Source organism: Oenanthe melanoleuca, chromosome 7 (genome assembly GCF_029582105.1).
Source record: "Oenanthe melanoleuca isolate GR-GAL-2019-014 chromosome 7, OMel1.0, whole genome shotgun sequence".
Taxonomy (NCBI): domain Eukaryota; kingdom Metazoa; phylum Chordata; class Aves; order Passeriformes; family Muscicapidae; genus Oenanthe; species Oenanthe melanoleuca.
Window position 1 is genome coordinate 29938939 of NC_079341.1, and position 15288 is coordinate 29954226.

At 43.2% G+C, this 15288-nt stretch overlaps 1 protein-coding gene across 2 annotated transcripts in view; it reads left to right on the forward strand.

Moving 5' to 3' along the window:
• The first annotated feature begins 5009 nt into the window (after positions 1-5009).
• Positions 5010-15288, forward strand: part of GPR39 (G protein-coupled receptor 39) — a 74553-nt gene continuing 64274 nt past the window's right edge. Inside the window, exon 1 of one of the 2 annotated variants that reach the window (XM_056496369.1) lies at positions 5010-6268. In XM_056496369.1, coding sequence (XP_056352344.1) covers positions 5404-6268 — 865 coding nt within the window. In that variant the 5' untranslated portion in view covers positions 5010-5403. The remainder of the gene's footprint in view (positions 6269-15288) is intronic. The other variant, XM_056496370.1, reaches the window with a different exon arrangement.

Below are 15288 nucleotides of genomic sequence, written 5' to 3' on the forward strand. Positions count from 1 at the left end.
TTTTTTTCTAGGGCAGTAGCATAGCAGCATCCAAAAGTGTGAACCTCTGTTAGAAGATGAGCTGGAAAAGAACATTGCATAGAAGTTGTGCACTTAAAATGTGGCATAAGGAACTGAGCATGCTCTCAGGAGTTTTGAACTGTATTTTGCAGCCATTAACATCTATTTGGACAAGGTAGCAGTTTGGAAGTTACACAGAGAAAACTGGGATTTTGTTCAGTGTGCTGGGGATTGCACCCCCAGGCTCACAGTGGTGATTTGTTGAACCAAATGTTGTGTTTTGGTGCCATTGTGCTTCAGACAGAGGGAAGTCTGACAGCTATTTCAGGATATGAGTTCAATACAGTCAATATGTGATTATTGGGACCTTAGTGTATGTGTTTTGGTTTTAAGTTACAGCTCCGCTGTCAGGCCTGGGACATAAATAAATTTCCTTTGGTGCCTCATTCCCAAAGGATGCAAAAAGAACCATCTCATTTCAGATTTACTTTACCTGCATTTTCCAGCCTGTCTAATCAGCTGCTCTCTATTTGGGGCCAGGACTGGTGGTCCCCTCTCAGCCTGCACCCCCTGCAGTGTTAAGGGACAGGGAAGGGCATCTCTTCCTTACTCCAAGGGTGGAACATTAACCCTTTCTCTTCCTTGCCAGGCAAAGGGCTCTCCCACCTAATCACAGCAAAGCACAGACCTCCTGGTGCATTTGTTTTACTTCAGACAGCATTGCAATTGAGTGAAGGCTTTGAACAGCTCTAATGGCTTTAATTTACCAGGGAGATCAGACAGCAGGTGGTGTATTGTTCAACAGTTCCAGATATGACTGTGTTATGTGTTTTGGTGCTGTACTCGTGTTTTAATTATCTTGAATTGACATCAGGTAAAAGCACCAGAGCAGCCAGTGCAGCCCTGTGTAAGTGCATTTCTTGCTCAGCAGTCTGGGTGCTGCAGGCTGTGTGAGGAAGTTAGCAGGAATCCAATCCGGTGTATTGGTGAGGAGGCTCAGGTGTTGCACAGATTTTCTGTATCTGGGATAAACCTTTTATTCTCACTGTCCCCAGTTTCTTCTCATGTTGCTTGCCAATTTGTAAAATACACTGCAAGTAGAGAAGTGCTTTCATCTGTTTGTTTAGATAGAATGATTTGGAGCAGAGGTCTTTTTCACTGTGTATACTGGAAGCACTCTTGAAATCCTGTCTCTATCCTCCAAATAAGCAAACACTCACAGTACAGTGCTCCAAGAGGATGGCATTACAGCAGGTAACACTGCACATTGCTGAATAAAAGATGGCAGATTTCCACCTTTGTAGAGGTAATCCAATTCCATTATAATTCATTAAGGATGTTCAGGTTACATGGAAGATCCACTGCCCAGCTTGCACAACCCAGTCTCTCATGCTGCCAGAAAAAAAAGGAGCCAAGCAGTTAACAGCACAATGGTTGTTAAACTGTTTCATCCAAACCTAGACTCTAAGGGAAAATAATAAGAAATAAAGTTCACAAACAACTTGTATTTACTTATATTATTAACTATCACAATAATCTTCCAAAAGAGCAAAATATAATTCAAGAATAACTCACCAGAAGAATGCAAAGGTATCTTAAGGGTAAAGAGGTTTCTTAGATTCCAGAAAACAGAAAGAAGCCGCAAGTTATCTGAGAGCAGTCTTTAATTATTTAAATTTCTAATGAAAAATAATTTTAAAAGCCAACATGAGCTGTCTTACACAAATTGATTTCTTAAAACATTTAAAATCACTTGGACATTTCACTTTTCTCTGTGTTGCTTCTTCCTTTCATTCCCACAGCACTTTCCCCCCTGTCTGTGCAGATCAGAGTAGCTGTCTCTGCAGAACAGCAATCTCATTTTGTTTACTTTGTGTTTCAAAGAGAATCGAACAAGCCCAGGATTCACTTTCTCTAAACAAATGCTGGCAAGACGAAGGTATCACAGCTATTCTGGGGACAAGAGGTTCGCTGAGATGGGAAATGGTAAAGACTGCAAGGGAAAAAACAGTCAATGTGTTTTTATCTGAAAAAAAAGTTAATCCTTTTTACAGCCTCATTTTCTTTGCTTTTGAGATAGCTCTGCTTTTTCATTTAGGTTTTAGAGTTTTTAAGCTAAGGGATGCAAGAAACCGAGATATTTTCTTTGTTCCTGTCAAGTAGCTTGAACAGTTCAAGAACAGAAACCAGTCGGAGCAGTGTGATTAGTGCAGCCAATTAAGGTGGATTTGCATATTCACAACGCAGCTCTGGAGAAATAACTCTGCAGAGATAGCACAAGAGTGGCAGTGCCTGTGTGCCATCAGAGCAGCCTGGCACTGTGCTGTGTGGAAACTGAGCAGAACCACAGGGTGATCCTGCAGAGCCTGGGAGGGCAGGGCATGGGCAGGCAGGAGCAGCCTGGAAAAGGTTAATCTGCAGCCCACTTACCCAAATGCAGCAGCATCTGTCTAGTGGGTTTGTTTTTCCAGCAATCCTTCCAGCTATGATTTTTTACTACCTGACATTTTTGAGCACCTAACCTCACCAGGAGTTTGGGACAGCTGGTCCATGGGCACAGTGGGGTGCAAGACAGTGGGTGAGCTTTGCAAGGAGCACAAGGTGGATGGATGGATGGATGGATGGATGGATGGATGGATGGATGGATGGATGGATGGATGGTAAAGCTCTGCTTCCTTCTGCCCCAAAAGGCTTTTCACCATGGTGGTATCCAAGGACCAGGTATGAAAGCAAACAGCTCTCTGGGAAACCTTGTACACTGTTGGATAGCAAACTGGAGCTGGCAATCACAGCAGCTTTGTTATCTCTGAGGGTGAAAAATCACCTTTTGCACTACAGCAACAACAGTCTGTGCTCCATCTCAGTGATTCTCTGGCTCCCACCACTTGTCATCTCTTACCAGCAGCTCCATCGATATAAATATCTGTGTGAGCCTGGAGTGGCTGAGTGAGTGGCACACAGAGCCAGCTGCACCCCACTCCCATGGGATCTGTGTGCCCAGGAGGCTCAGCTTTCCCACCAAGGGGCTGACAAGGGATTGGCAATGTGCAGCACCCATGGGTGCTGATTTTAGAAGGAAATACAGTGCTTTCTGTCCTTAATGCTCTTGCCTTCTCCTCCTCAGTGCTGGTAGCTGAAGTCCTGGTGTGTAATTGCAACAAATCAGGTCAGGAGGGACTCCCTGGAGTGTTCTCCCAGGTACAGGTGCACAGGCCACATTCACCTTCAAAACTGCTATGGGAAAGGCAACAACATAAATTAACTTAAGGTATTCACTGCTACAAAATGTCAAGGAAAACCTAATGAAATGCCTAAGGTGGGACCATGACAAAAATCCTAAATTTATAAACTGGTATTACATCCACAGGGGTGAAGACTCAACCTCCATGCCACAAGGAGGCATTAAGCACATTTAGTTGTGGAGAAATCTCTCTCTCCAGGAAGATCTATATAATCAGCCATGATAGGCATTTTACTCTGGAATACTCACTCTTGGTTTATCTAGTCCAGTAACCCATGGAGGGTTTTTTATTTTTAATGGTCTCCATCTCTGATTATCCACAATTGTCTCTTTCCTTCCTATCCCCTTTGTGGCACCAGCTCTTTATTAGAAACTTAATAAACTTTGTGTATGTTCAAAAGATAATATTGAAAACGTAAAATTGTGTTCTGCATTTTAAAATTGGTGTGGATAAAAAGGGGGAGATCTAATCCTATTGGGCCTTCTCTTTTGCTCTCTCTCCCTCCCTTTTCCCTTTTGATGGTAAGCAGCAAATTTTAATTAGCTTCATTTCCACAATTCAGTCATGCATATGTAATCTTTGTTCACACTTTTATAAAGTGAAATTAAGTGAAAGAAATGGGGTAATAATAGAAAGCTTGTCTGAGCAGAACAAATGTGAATTATCAAATGTAAGGAAAGATGACTGGGACTACACAGCTTGAAGTTCTGCAAGGTTTGAGGTGATTTTTCTGAAACAGAAGTGCATAAATAATGCACAGAAACAGGTGCTGATTATCCTGTTTGGGGCATCTTTTGTTCATTGTGTACTTGGGCTGCTGAGGTACAGTGATAACCACTGAATGTGAGGAGACTGCTTAATAACAACTTCCTAATGTTTCTCTTTTATCATGAGCTGCAAGTGTCACATGAGCTTGTCTAGTTAATAAAAATCACTTTGTGAACCCACTGTTCTTTAGATTTGCTACTGGAGCAGATCACTGTACTGGGCTTCCCTTTGTTACAGCTGCAAAAGCTGTAATGCCATTTTGCATTGTAATTTAAAGGTTTCCTAATCCATATACACACCCTCTAATTAAATGTTTCCAGGGGTTACCTTGGGAGCCTTCAGTGCTATGGCTTGAAACTAAAACTAAAAACTGCATTAAATTCTTTCCCCCTGGGGTGAGACACAGGAAGGGGAAGAACATTTGCATTCCTGCTACTCCAGATTCTTTGAAAGCATTGGGATGACTGGGATTACTGATTTTGCTGTTTCTGTTATCTAACATGAGAAAATGGAAATTTGAAGGGAAACAATCCAGGTGTCTAAATCTAGAGCTCATCTTATTCTGCGACTTCCTCTTTACAGTCTAACTAGTTATTTTAAGAAGCTACCAGCTCATCACAGCAGCTGAAAACCAGAACCTCCTGTTGATGTAAATCAGTCTGGGGCTGCACAGGCTCCATACCCAGCACTGCAGATGCTGAGGTCCCCATTAAAGAGAATGTGAAGCAGTGAAGTATGTGGGCAGTGGTGAAGTCTGAAGCCCAGAGAGTGTTAAACTCACGAGGAAATACTTTTTCTTCAGTGCCATTCACACATTCAGCCTGACAACCAAACCCAGCTTGAGGAGAAACATCTCTTCCTGTGACAGGAAGTGAATTTCAGATATGAGGGGCTTGCTATTTTTTTTTTCCCTCTCTCGAAACCTGCTGTGCTGCCAGTGACTAAGGATAGCCAAGATTTTGGTTAATGGTTAACAGAGTACTATAACCACACAGACTCTGACTTCCTTCTGCTGGGGCCAGGACCAAAAGCTGCTTTGCTTGCTGGGGAAGAGACAAGTGTGGAAAGCAGAGCAGTTCACACTGTGAAGGGCTGGAGAACAGAGGCTTCACCCTGTGGAGAAAGGAGGAGGAAAATCCAAAAAGAGCAAGAGGTGTTTGCTGTAAAGAAAGGTAAGAGCTGAAAGACTTTCCTGTTTGACTTACTGACTCAGAGGCTGCTGCTCACAAACCAACAAACCCCGCAGGTGTGGCTGGTTGAGACACACTGGTTATACCAGGCTGCTCGGACATGTGTGCCTTGGGGAGAGGGGCAAAGTGAGGAAGAATCTGTTTGCTGTCAGCTTGAAAGTTGGAGAGGGCAGGAGAGCTTCTCCTGCACCCTGGGACTGCTCATGGCAGGAGAGACACCCGCCTCAGACTGCTCTCATCTCATTGACCACAGCCACGTCCAAGAGTTTGAGGTGGCTCTGGGGGTCAAGATCACCCTGGCCTTAATCTATATCTGCATCTTTGTTGCGGGGCTCTTGGGCAACAGCATCACCATCAAAGTGACCCGGATCCTGCAGAAGAAAGGCTACCTGCAGAAGGAGGTCACCGACCACATGGTGAGCCTGGCCTGCTCCGACCTGCTGGTCATCCTGCTGGGCATGCCCGTGGAATTCTTCAGCGCCATCTGGAGCCCCTTCTCCACCCCCAAGGGCAACCTTGCCTGCAAGCTGTACAGCTTCCTCTTCGAGGCCTGCAGCTACGCCACGGTGCTGCACGTGGCCTCGCTCAGCCTCGAGCGCTACGTGGCCGTCTGCCACCCCTTCAGGTTCAAGGCCCTGGCCCGGGCCCGCACCGTCAAGCTGCTCATCGCCTTCGTCTGGGGCACCTCTGTGCTGGTGGCCCTGCCCCTGCTCTTTGCCATGGGCACAGAATATCCCCTGGAGGCCATCGAGGGCTACCAGAGAGCCAGCTCCTGTGTCAAGCCCACGCCCAGGCACTACATCCCCGAGCTGAAGCACAACATGACCATCTGCACCAACCTCTCCTCCAGGTGGGCTCTGTTCCAGGCCAGCGTCTTCAGCGCCTTTGCTGTGTACGTCGTGGTGCTGGGGTGTGTCACCTTCATGTGCCACAGCATGATGAGGGCCCTGGCGGTGCACAAGGAGGGCACGGTGGCGGTGAAGGGCGCTCAGCACCAGGAGCGCTACCTGAGGAAAAGCGAGAGCTCCGAGGGCAAGAGCTCCAGGAGGCAGATCACTCTATTCCTGGGTAAGAGCCATGTCCTACTCTGCCTCCCCTACCCCCTTCCCACCTGGGAAGAAAGCCCAGAAACCTCTGGTTTTGCCCTACCAATCTCTCCCAAAGGGTTTGAAGTGGTACAAAATGAGGGATAATACTTTTGGTATTATTATACATTTCAAGAAGCCTGATGTTTCTGTATGTTTTTGGTTCTTTTTGTCATTAGAACAGGTGGGAGGGAAAAGAAGGAAAAATCTATTTACTGTCTGTTATTTCTGTTGGGTTTTATTAAATACCTACAAGCAAGTATATGGGTAACAAACAGGCTGCTGCTGCTTGACCTTTGGGGTAGCAATAGGTAACAGTTGCCTGGATATAAAGTAGCTCTATTTGGATGTTTTCCCACTAAATTACAAATATGAGTGCATTTAGTAAGGCTGGTGATGGGAGGGAAGACTGTCTTGCAAGATCTCAAGCCTGTCTCTCCCTGAAGGCATTTCCCTGTTAATTCAGGATGCTCCTTGGAGAGTTCTGATCCTCAGCAGTTGTGGCTGGGTTGCATTTTAGCATTAGGGAAGCTGGGCTGGAGAGCTGATTTGGTCTCACCAATTGCAGTTGCCCTCTCTGAATTTTTTTCCTCTGGTTTTATGTGAAGGCCTGTAACCCTGAAATCATGTTTGATTCTGATCTCTCTTGCCACATTTGTCAGACAAAAACCTAATCAAGCTGTTCTTTCACCAGCTTGGAATCTTCCTGGGCAGTGATCCATGCAGTCTCCACATTTGTTGATAGTCTCATAGGGACCCTCAATCATGTCTGGCTGCATTACTGTTCGTTCCTGTTTTGTGGGGTCACTTATTATGATGCTGGATATAACAAACGAAGCATCTAGAGCAGGAATGCACAGCAGACCCAGTGTTTCTGTGTTGCTTTCTGGTGCACTGACTCATATGGCAGAGAGGGACTTGAAATCCATGGGTCTGTCAATTTCTACAACTTTAAGTTGATTAGATTTTATACTACTTCTTTTCCTGTCTTTTAAATTTTTTTTTTCTGAGGATTCTCTGCTTCCTCACCTAGTCTTGCTTTTGCCATGGGCTGTGTCAGGCCATGAAGCTGCTGTGAAATGAATAAATCATCTCCTCTCACAAGGTGCTGAGAGGCCCCATCTGTGGTTCATTAAGGGGCTCTCTGTCCCTCACTCCAGTGGCAGTACAGATTTCTGGGGCACCTGTTGCACAAAGCAGAAAAAGAGATCTGATCTCAAAGTGCTGCTTGGGGCATCCTTGTATGTGTGGATCTCCCTCCCCTTGCACATCACCACAGCTACATTAAAGCCAAGTCTAAGATCCAAACCCTGCCTAGGTTGAGAGGGGCAGGTAAATTGCCATGACTTTTGCTCCCCTTCTTGATTATTCTTCCTGGTACTCTAGCATGCAACAGGCAGATGCAGTGCTGCTTGCAAAAGTGCTGAATAAATGAAAAGCAACTGGTCTGCCCTTAATGATAAGGGAATTTGCCACCCAGTATATCTGACACTTCTACTATACTCTCAGCTTTCTGGAGGCAGGAGACACTTGTGTGAATTCCCCAAAATTATTTCCGTGGCAAGACTCTTAATACAAGTCTTGCTAATTTATTTGGCTCAGGGAATAAATTAATAAACTGAGGAGGAAGAAACTCCAGCTTGCATTTCTGAGAACAATACAGAACAATTTAATTTGGAGATTTCATAAGAGTGATGCTTTAGGGCAGTTTTAACCCAGAAGAAATGAACATATAAATTGTTTACAAATTGCTGAATTTAAATATTGTGATTTAGAAGTCCTCTTTGTTTTTCATTTAACAGATGGGTCAAATTAAAACCAATACTTGCACATTCACAGCATATTTCACTTTTAATGTGAAATGTAAATGACAGTATATAGCATCGTGTCTTTGTATATCTAATAGCAATAAAAACAATTTAGCATTTTCTTCTGGTTGTTAAAAGTGATAAGTTCTATAAAACAGAGATTAAAATCATAAATCTGACCATGAGAAAAAGCTGAGTAGAGGATGACACAGGGAGGAACTAATACTTTTTTAGTGTCATGTTATTGCATGGCTCTCAAGAAAATTCATGGAAATTAACTGTAAGTGTTGAAAGATTACTTGCCACAGGTGGCACTGATACTTGCAGGATGAGTCTGGATGGGGTGACACCACTGCAGAAACTGGGTAGCTATAATATGTCTGAAAACACTTGGCTGGTGGCTCTTTCATGAAATGCAAGCTTTTAACAATATTTAAAACCCCTTAATATGCTTGACCCACCCTGACAGGGATCAGTTAAATCTTTATGGCTGTTTTGATCTTGTGTTTCTCCTATAGCCATGAAGGCAGTGACCCCTAAATGGTCACAGGCTGCCTCTGGGGAGCCCTTGCTGCTCCAACCCCTGAGCTGAGGCCCTGCACTGTGGCAGAGAGCTCTCAAGAAAGGGCAACTTTGGATATATATATATCTCCAATATATATATATAATTATAACTTATATATATAAATACTATATATATATATATATATATAAGTGGGTTGTAACAAACACAGAGAGGAAATGTAAAGGAAGGATTCCATGAAAGAGAGAGCTCCAACTAGTGCAATAATTACAAATGTTAAATTATAAATAATTATAAATGCTTCCACAGCTGAAAGCAAGTTAAGAATCTTTAGGAAGTGTTAACACTGGGAAAGGGGAGCAGTGTGGGATGAGCCTCCACTCAAGCTAATGGAGGGAAAGCACCACCAGCAGTGGTGCTCACTGCTATGGCTACACCTTCTTAATCTGGTCATTGTCCAGAAGCACATTTGTGCAAAAACAGCTCTGTGGTTTGTCATCACACTGGATCTGACTCCCCTGAACTTGCACTCTACAGCAAAGTGAGTTCTGATGGTCCCAGATGAAAAAAAGTGTCAATTCTAAAGCTTCAGGTTGAGCTTCTGCTAAGAGCCTTGATCATTTTGCATAAAGCAGCCTCAAGCCTGCCACAGTACAGATGTTGAAATAAGTGTCCATCAGTTCTGCCACATCCTCTTTCTTTGTATTACACACTTCCAACTGGCCCTTTGGAGCAGCACTCCTCTGTTTCCACAGATCCACTGAGAGGGGCTGCTGGGCACGGTGGGTGCTTTGCCTTTGACATCTGGGCAGCCTTCTCCTGTCTCTGTCCATGATGAAACATCCATCCTTCCTGAGGTGTTCCATCCAGCAAAGAGAAATAGCAGAGCAATCTGGCTGCTAGGAGGCGTTGCTGGAGGTGCATTAAGGCTCTGCTGTAGCTGCAGCAGTCTGCAGGAGCCAGAGCTGATGCTGGACCTGCCCAGCTGGGATCCCTGTTGGTACCAGCCCAGCACCATCAGCTCCCCTGGGACATGTGAGGCAGGAAATTCCCACTGCTTTCTCTTTCCCACCTCTACAGAGCTGCAGCTTTTCTGCTTTGGGACCTGATGTAGGATGAATTTTGCCTGGACAGCAGATATCCTGCAGCTCTTTAATAAGCAGGCAAGGGAATTTGTAATAACCTACAGCAGTGCCTCCATCTGAGAAAGGCAGTGCAGTGGTGGTTTTTAAATATTTTTATGTGGTGTAACACTTAAGTGTGTCAAATGCACTGAGTGTCACCTGAAGGCAAAAACCAAAACAAAAAATCAAATCAAAACAAAAACCATCAGCAAAGGAAATGATCAGAAGGGAAGGCCTGGAAAAGCTAGGCAGGAAGAAGTCAGACCTGACCAAGGCAATGCCACTTTTTTGGTGACTGTTGTTAAAAAAATGCCAGGCTATTCTACAACAGCACCAAAGCCTCTGTAAACACCATGAACAGCTGTACCAAGCCATGAGCTGAACCTTGACTCAGAACTTCAAAGGATCTCTTAGAACTTAAGATAGAGCACCATTTTCTTCCCATATACTGCTGCTGGCAGCTTAATGCTCTGCTCAGAATAAAGGCATTGTAGGAATAGCCTCTCCAAAGATCACTGAAGAAGTGTATTTTGTAAGGTACTTGGCAAATTTCAGGAGGCAAATTACATCAGAGTACCTCAAATAGTTGTGAAAAATGCATGGTTGTCATCTAGATACAACTCAGGCACAGGGTAATTTGACAATAGTTGGACTTCTGTTACAGGAAAATTAGATGTTTCTTCATAGGATGGAATTTGGCTGGGCTTTTTCCCTACTGAAAAAGGTAAAGGAACAGAATAAAAATAATAAACTAATTTATGAGATTCCAGAACACAGCTCCAGCCCATGTTCTTTAAACTCAGCTTCACTGTGTTTGGTTCATTTCTTTAATCATTCCATTGAGCTGCCTTTGCTCAGGCTCTTTGCTGCAGATGTGTCTGAAGATGAGCTCACTGTAGGCTGGGTGTGATTTTCATCTCTGAGTTTGGTGTGGTGATTCCATCCATATGTTTCCCTGAGCAGGGCTTTGAGTTCCACTAGACAAGAAGGAGGCTCAGTGCCCTGGAATGGGTGGCAGGGGCTGAAGGAACAGGAAACACTCAGACCAACAGAGCAGAGCCTGGCCACTCACCTGTATGGGGCATCCCCTCTGTAACTTGTAAGTTTTTTTCTTTTAGGTCCTGCTTCTTGGAAAAGTGATAAAAGCAAATTATTTTCCTGCTGGTGTTAGGTAAAATTTGTCTTCCTCTTCTCTGCAAAAGCATTAACCCAGTGTCAGCAGCAAAACCAATCAGTGCTGCTGAATGCTGGCAGCACAAATCTGAAGCTCAGCTATTCAACAGGTGACAATGGAAAGGCTGCATTGAGGGATGATGGCTTCTCAGGGCAATTGTGTACAAATAATATCCTCTGAAGAGTGGGGGAACTTCTTTCAGTTAAAAAAAAAACCACCCACAGTAAAATAGGCTTGGGCAAACTTCCAAAATCCAGACATCTGTGTGTTCAGGTTTCCCACACAGCAATTTGAAAAGGAACATAGGGAGAGCCCAGCATAATTTTCCTCCCTATTGTACAGAAAGCAATCTATCTACTTCTGCTTTTAACTGGACTCATGTAAGAGAAGATTGTACTTGCAGCATAAGTGGACAGTCTTCCTTTCCTCCTACACTGAGGGATGGCAAAACAGCACCAAGAGAAATAGAATCGAAGAATAGGGACTAATTGAGGCCAGCACCACTGAGGTACTTAAGATTTTTGTACTTTTAATGGAAAAATCAATGTGTGATTACACTTTGCATTAGAGTACTTAAAAATTGCTTCAGCACGAAAAGTCTGCAGCTTTGAAAACAACCTCACCCCACAAATACTCTAGTCAGGGGACCAAATTCACCACTAATGTAATTCACATAATTCCCATATATGCTGCCTTGGCAGATAGGGTCTCTGGGGACACCTGAGTGCTGTTTCTGCATGAGAACATGAGGAACATTTTCCATGAGGGCAGTGAGTGCTTTAATGGTTCTCTGTTAAAGTTGTGGCCAAGCTTCTTTCTTTCACCTGATGCCTACAATGAAGCTGGGATTTCACCTGGCCTGTAGGGGCTTAGAGGTTTTGATTCTATATGCTTCAGCATCTGTACTGCCCAGAGAATTAGTGCACAGCTAAGATTCCTGAAGCACTTCTGCCCTGTGCTTACTGCTGCCCAAAGTCTTTCAGCCTCATTAAGGACCATTACCTGTGCTGGCCCTAAACTTAATATTATTAATCTCTCTCTTTCTCTCTTACAAGCTGTTGTCAATAAACCTAGTGGCCCTTGGTTCTTTTGGCACTCCTAGGTAAATGCTAAGAGAAGAAATTAGGGAGGTGCAGGCAATATCCCTCACTGTGGCAATGTGAGCCAAAAAACAGGGAGGGCACTGCTGCCTTTGGAGTTGAGGACAGGCTGTGTCAACTTCTGAAAAATCCACTGTCTCATGGCAAACCCTCCCCAAGACATGTTTTCTTACAAGCAGAAGCCTTGGAAAATGTCTTGTTCTTCAGAGTAGATAAGAAAGCAGGAAGATTTATTTGTCTCAAAGTGGAGGAACACAGATGCTGCTACAGGTATGAAGTGGATTGAGGGAGATGGCCCTCAGACAAACACAGCAGCCCTGCATTAGGGAACCCTGTCCCATCAATTTTGCTCTGCTGCCCCTGTTCTTTGGTCAAGACATTATTGTCTTCAGCATTAATTTCCCAGTTTCTCTCTGTTTTCTTGCTCTCTCTTCTGAGCAAGATGCCATCTCAAATGTAGATTGCTCTTGTAACTCCCCAGCTTCAGTAGGCAGGAGTCATTTGTGAGAAGTTCACAGATAATTTATTGGAATCTTCACCTGTGAAGGCTAAATGCATTATCTAATCCTCTGTTGTTTCATATTCAAATTATACTGCATTTCCTGTAATTAAATCTTTTGTTTTCCTATCTGATGCTGGGGCCATTATCTTTTAACAATGCTTGCAAGCCTGTGAATTTTAATGGGAAATCAAAGTAATTATTAGTTACTCCCATCTGGAGTACTAATTAGGGACCCTATATAGTATATATAAAGAAGAAAAAAAAAGTTGTATGTCTGGTGCACCAGTAGAAACTTCAGGCTCCTGGGGAGTAACTTTTTCACTGTGAATCCACACCTATCACTCATCAAATTATCCACCTGTGACACAAGCCCAGCCTCTGCCACATCAACACTGAGTCTAGCAGGTGTTTTTTCTCACACAGGGCACCACACATTAGTGTCTAATCTTCTTTTTTCTTCTGTTTTCAGTTAGAGTTGGGATTGAATGAACGAGAGATGGATTTTTTTGTGTTTGAACTTGGTGGTTTATTAGTTTTTATCTATAGTACAGCGAGTTCTTCAGCACTTCTAGCTAACAAGCTAAAAGTGAGAAAATGTTGGTGGATCTTGCTAGGTACAAGGTCTTTTAAGGCCTAACTGCCCAATTAAAAACTAACATCTGTATTATTTATACTTTTGACCCAATGACTAAACACTTGTGACTTGCACTGCAGCACTTTCTAGCCAATAAAAAGTACTTCCTAAAACTAAGAAGAAGGAACAAGAAGGAAGAAAAAGAAAATGCCCAAGAACATCCATTTTGTCCCATACTTATTACTATATTCTAAAACCCCAAATTCCAAACCCTTCACCATGTGAAATCACACACCGCTATTCAACTACAAACCTGTGATTCTAACTCCATCACTCAAATTTGGAAGCCTTCTCCAAAGCCTCAAGTCAAAAGCAGTATTCTTCTGAGGGTCAGTGTCAGAAAGTTCAAAACTCCCAAGCTTCAGGGTTCCAACAAATTGTGACTTACAAGGAAAGGTGAAACTGAGAAAGAGGTCTGGTACTGTGAAGAGCTAAGTTTTCCATGTTTCCTCTTAAGCTATCTCTAAGCTTCTCATTGTTGCATTAATTCCCTCTTAAAAGCACACAGCATTGTTGTCCTTACCAATTTTTAGAATAAGGAATTTAAGTTGAAATGCAGGATGAGGTTGGAGTTAGGGATGTGTCAGCAGGTGTATGTTGTTACAGAAGGATGCAGGGAGAGTTCTATGAGCACTCAAAGCTCTTGACAAGCACCTGCAAACAAGTAACAATTACCAGGAACCTAAACTTTAATCATCAGTACAAAAACAACAGGGGTGCATTACAGAAGATAACATTTCTTAGCCATCCATCCTTCCTCAGTGTAAATGGCTTTCTTTTCCCCATGTTTGATTAGGGAGCGTCTGCTCCAATCTCTGGCTGAACCTTGCAAAAGAACTCAGCCCTTTTCAGAGGGCAGTGTAAATGTTTTCTCCCTGCTCATGAAGCATTTCTGCAATTCCACCTTGATTTGCTCCTCCCTATATTATTGCCAGTCTGCTTTTTGTTCAGTGCAATGATTGACACAGCTAAATGAGCAACCACCTCAAGCCCAGACTTTTGATTTTGTGGCTTGTCTGGTCTGGTGCTGCTGAAGGTGATTTTGATTTGAAGAAATATTAGAAGACTTTGTTGATTGCTCCTTCATTACCAAATCCCTGGAGTTCAGTATGTATGTATACCTGCTATTAGCTTTCTGTAATTGTAATTGTTATAGTCCTTTTACCATAAGGAACAAAATTTAAATTGTGAAACTCGCTATTGCGGAGGCCAGATGTAAAAATGAGCTCCTAAAGAGGTTAAATGTAACCTTGAAGAACAATGCTGCCAAGAACAAGATATAATCTCAACTCTAGAAAGTCCTGATACTGCTGGCTGCCAAGACCTTGGTGTGAATAGAACAGGAAAATCCCTTGTTCCTTCTCCAGCAGATCTCTGTGTGGGATCATCACAGAGAGATATTAATGGGCAGATGAGTCCTGGGTCTGTCCCAGAATGTCTGCTTTTAGTATGAAACTTTACATGCAAAACCAGGCATGTAATCTGTCTGCCTTCAGCCAGGAACAGGAACATGAGCTTTTTAAGACGGTAGAACAAAAATTTTGAGTAGACAAGTGAAAAAAAAAGGGATTGAAATGATCTCCCTCAAATTTTGGTTATTTTTCCCTCCACCCTTCTGTCTCTAAAATGTAGCCTTTTCAAGAAAAAAAAAGAGTTTTCATTTCTGGGTGTGTTACTTACCTCTCATTTGATAAGCTCTAGTACTTGCTGATGTTATAATTCCTGTGCCTCTCTCCAATTGTCTCTCTTTCCAGTAAAGATAACTTCTGAGGCTCCTGAGATTGAAAATAAAGCTGACATTTGTCCCATAAAAACACTGAGAATGAAGGTCCTCACCAGCTGAATCTCTTAATAACACTTAAAGATGTCTATAGAAAAGAGTCCTTGAATCTGCTAAGACTGAAACAAAAATCAGAATAAAACTTTTAAGGTAGCTAAAGATTGCAATGCTTCAGCAACAGAGTACACAGATATTCAAACAGTCTTTCTTGTGAATACAACTTTTAACATGCCAGGTTTTAACCATTAGATAAGAGCAGCATTGTGTGGTGAAGGTCACACAGAAGTCAAAAGCAAGCAGGCTGGTGCTTGCCCTTGTCCTTCAGACAGTGAAATTGCTAAAAGCCTTCTGGCTTTCT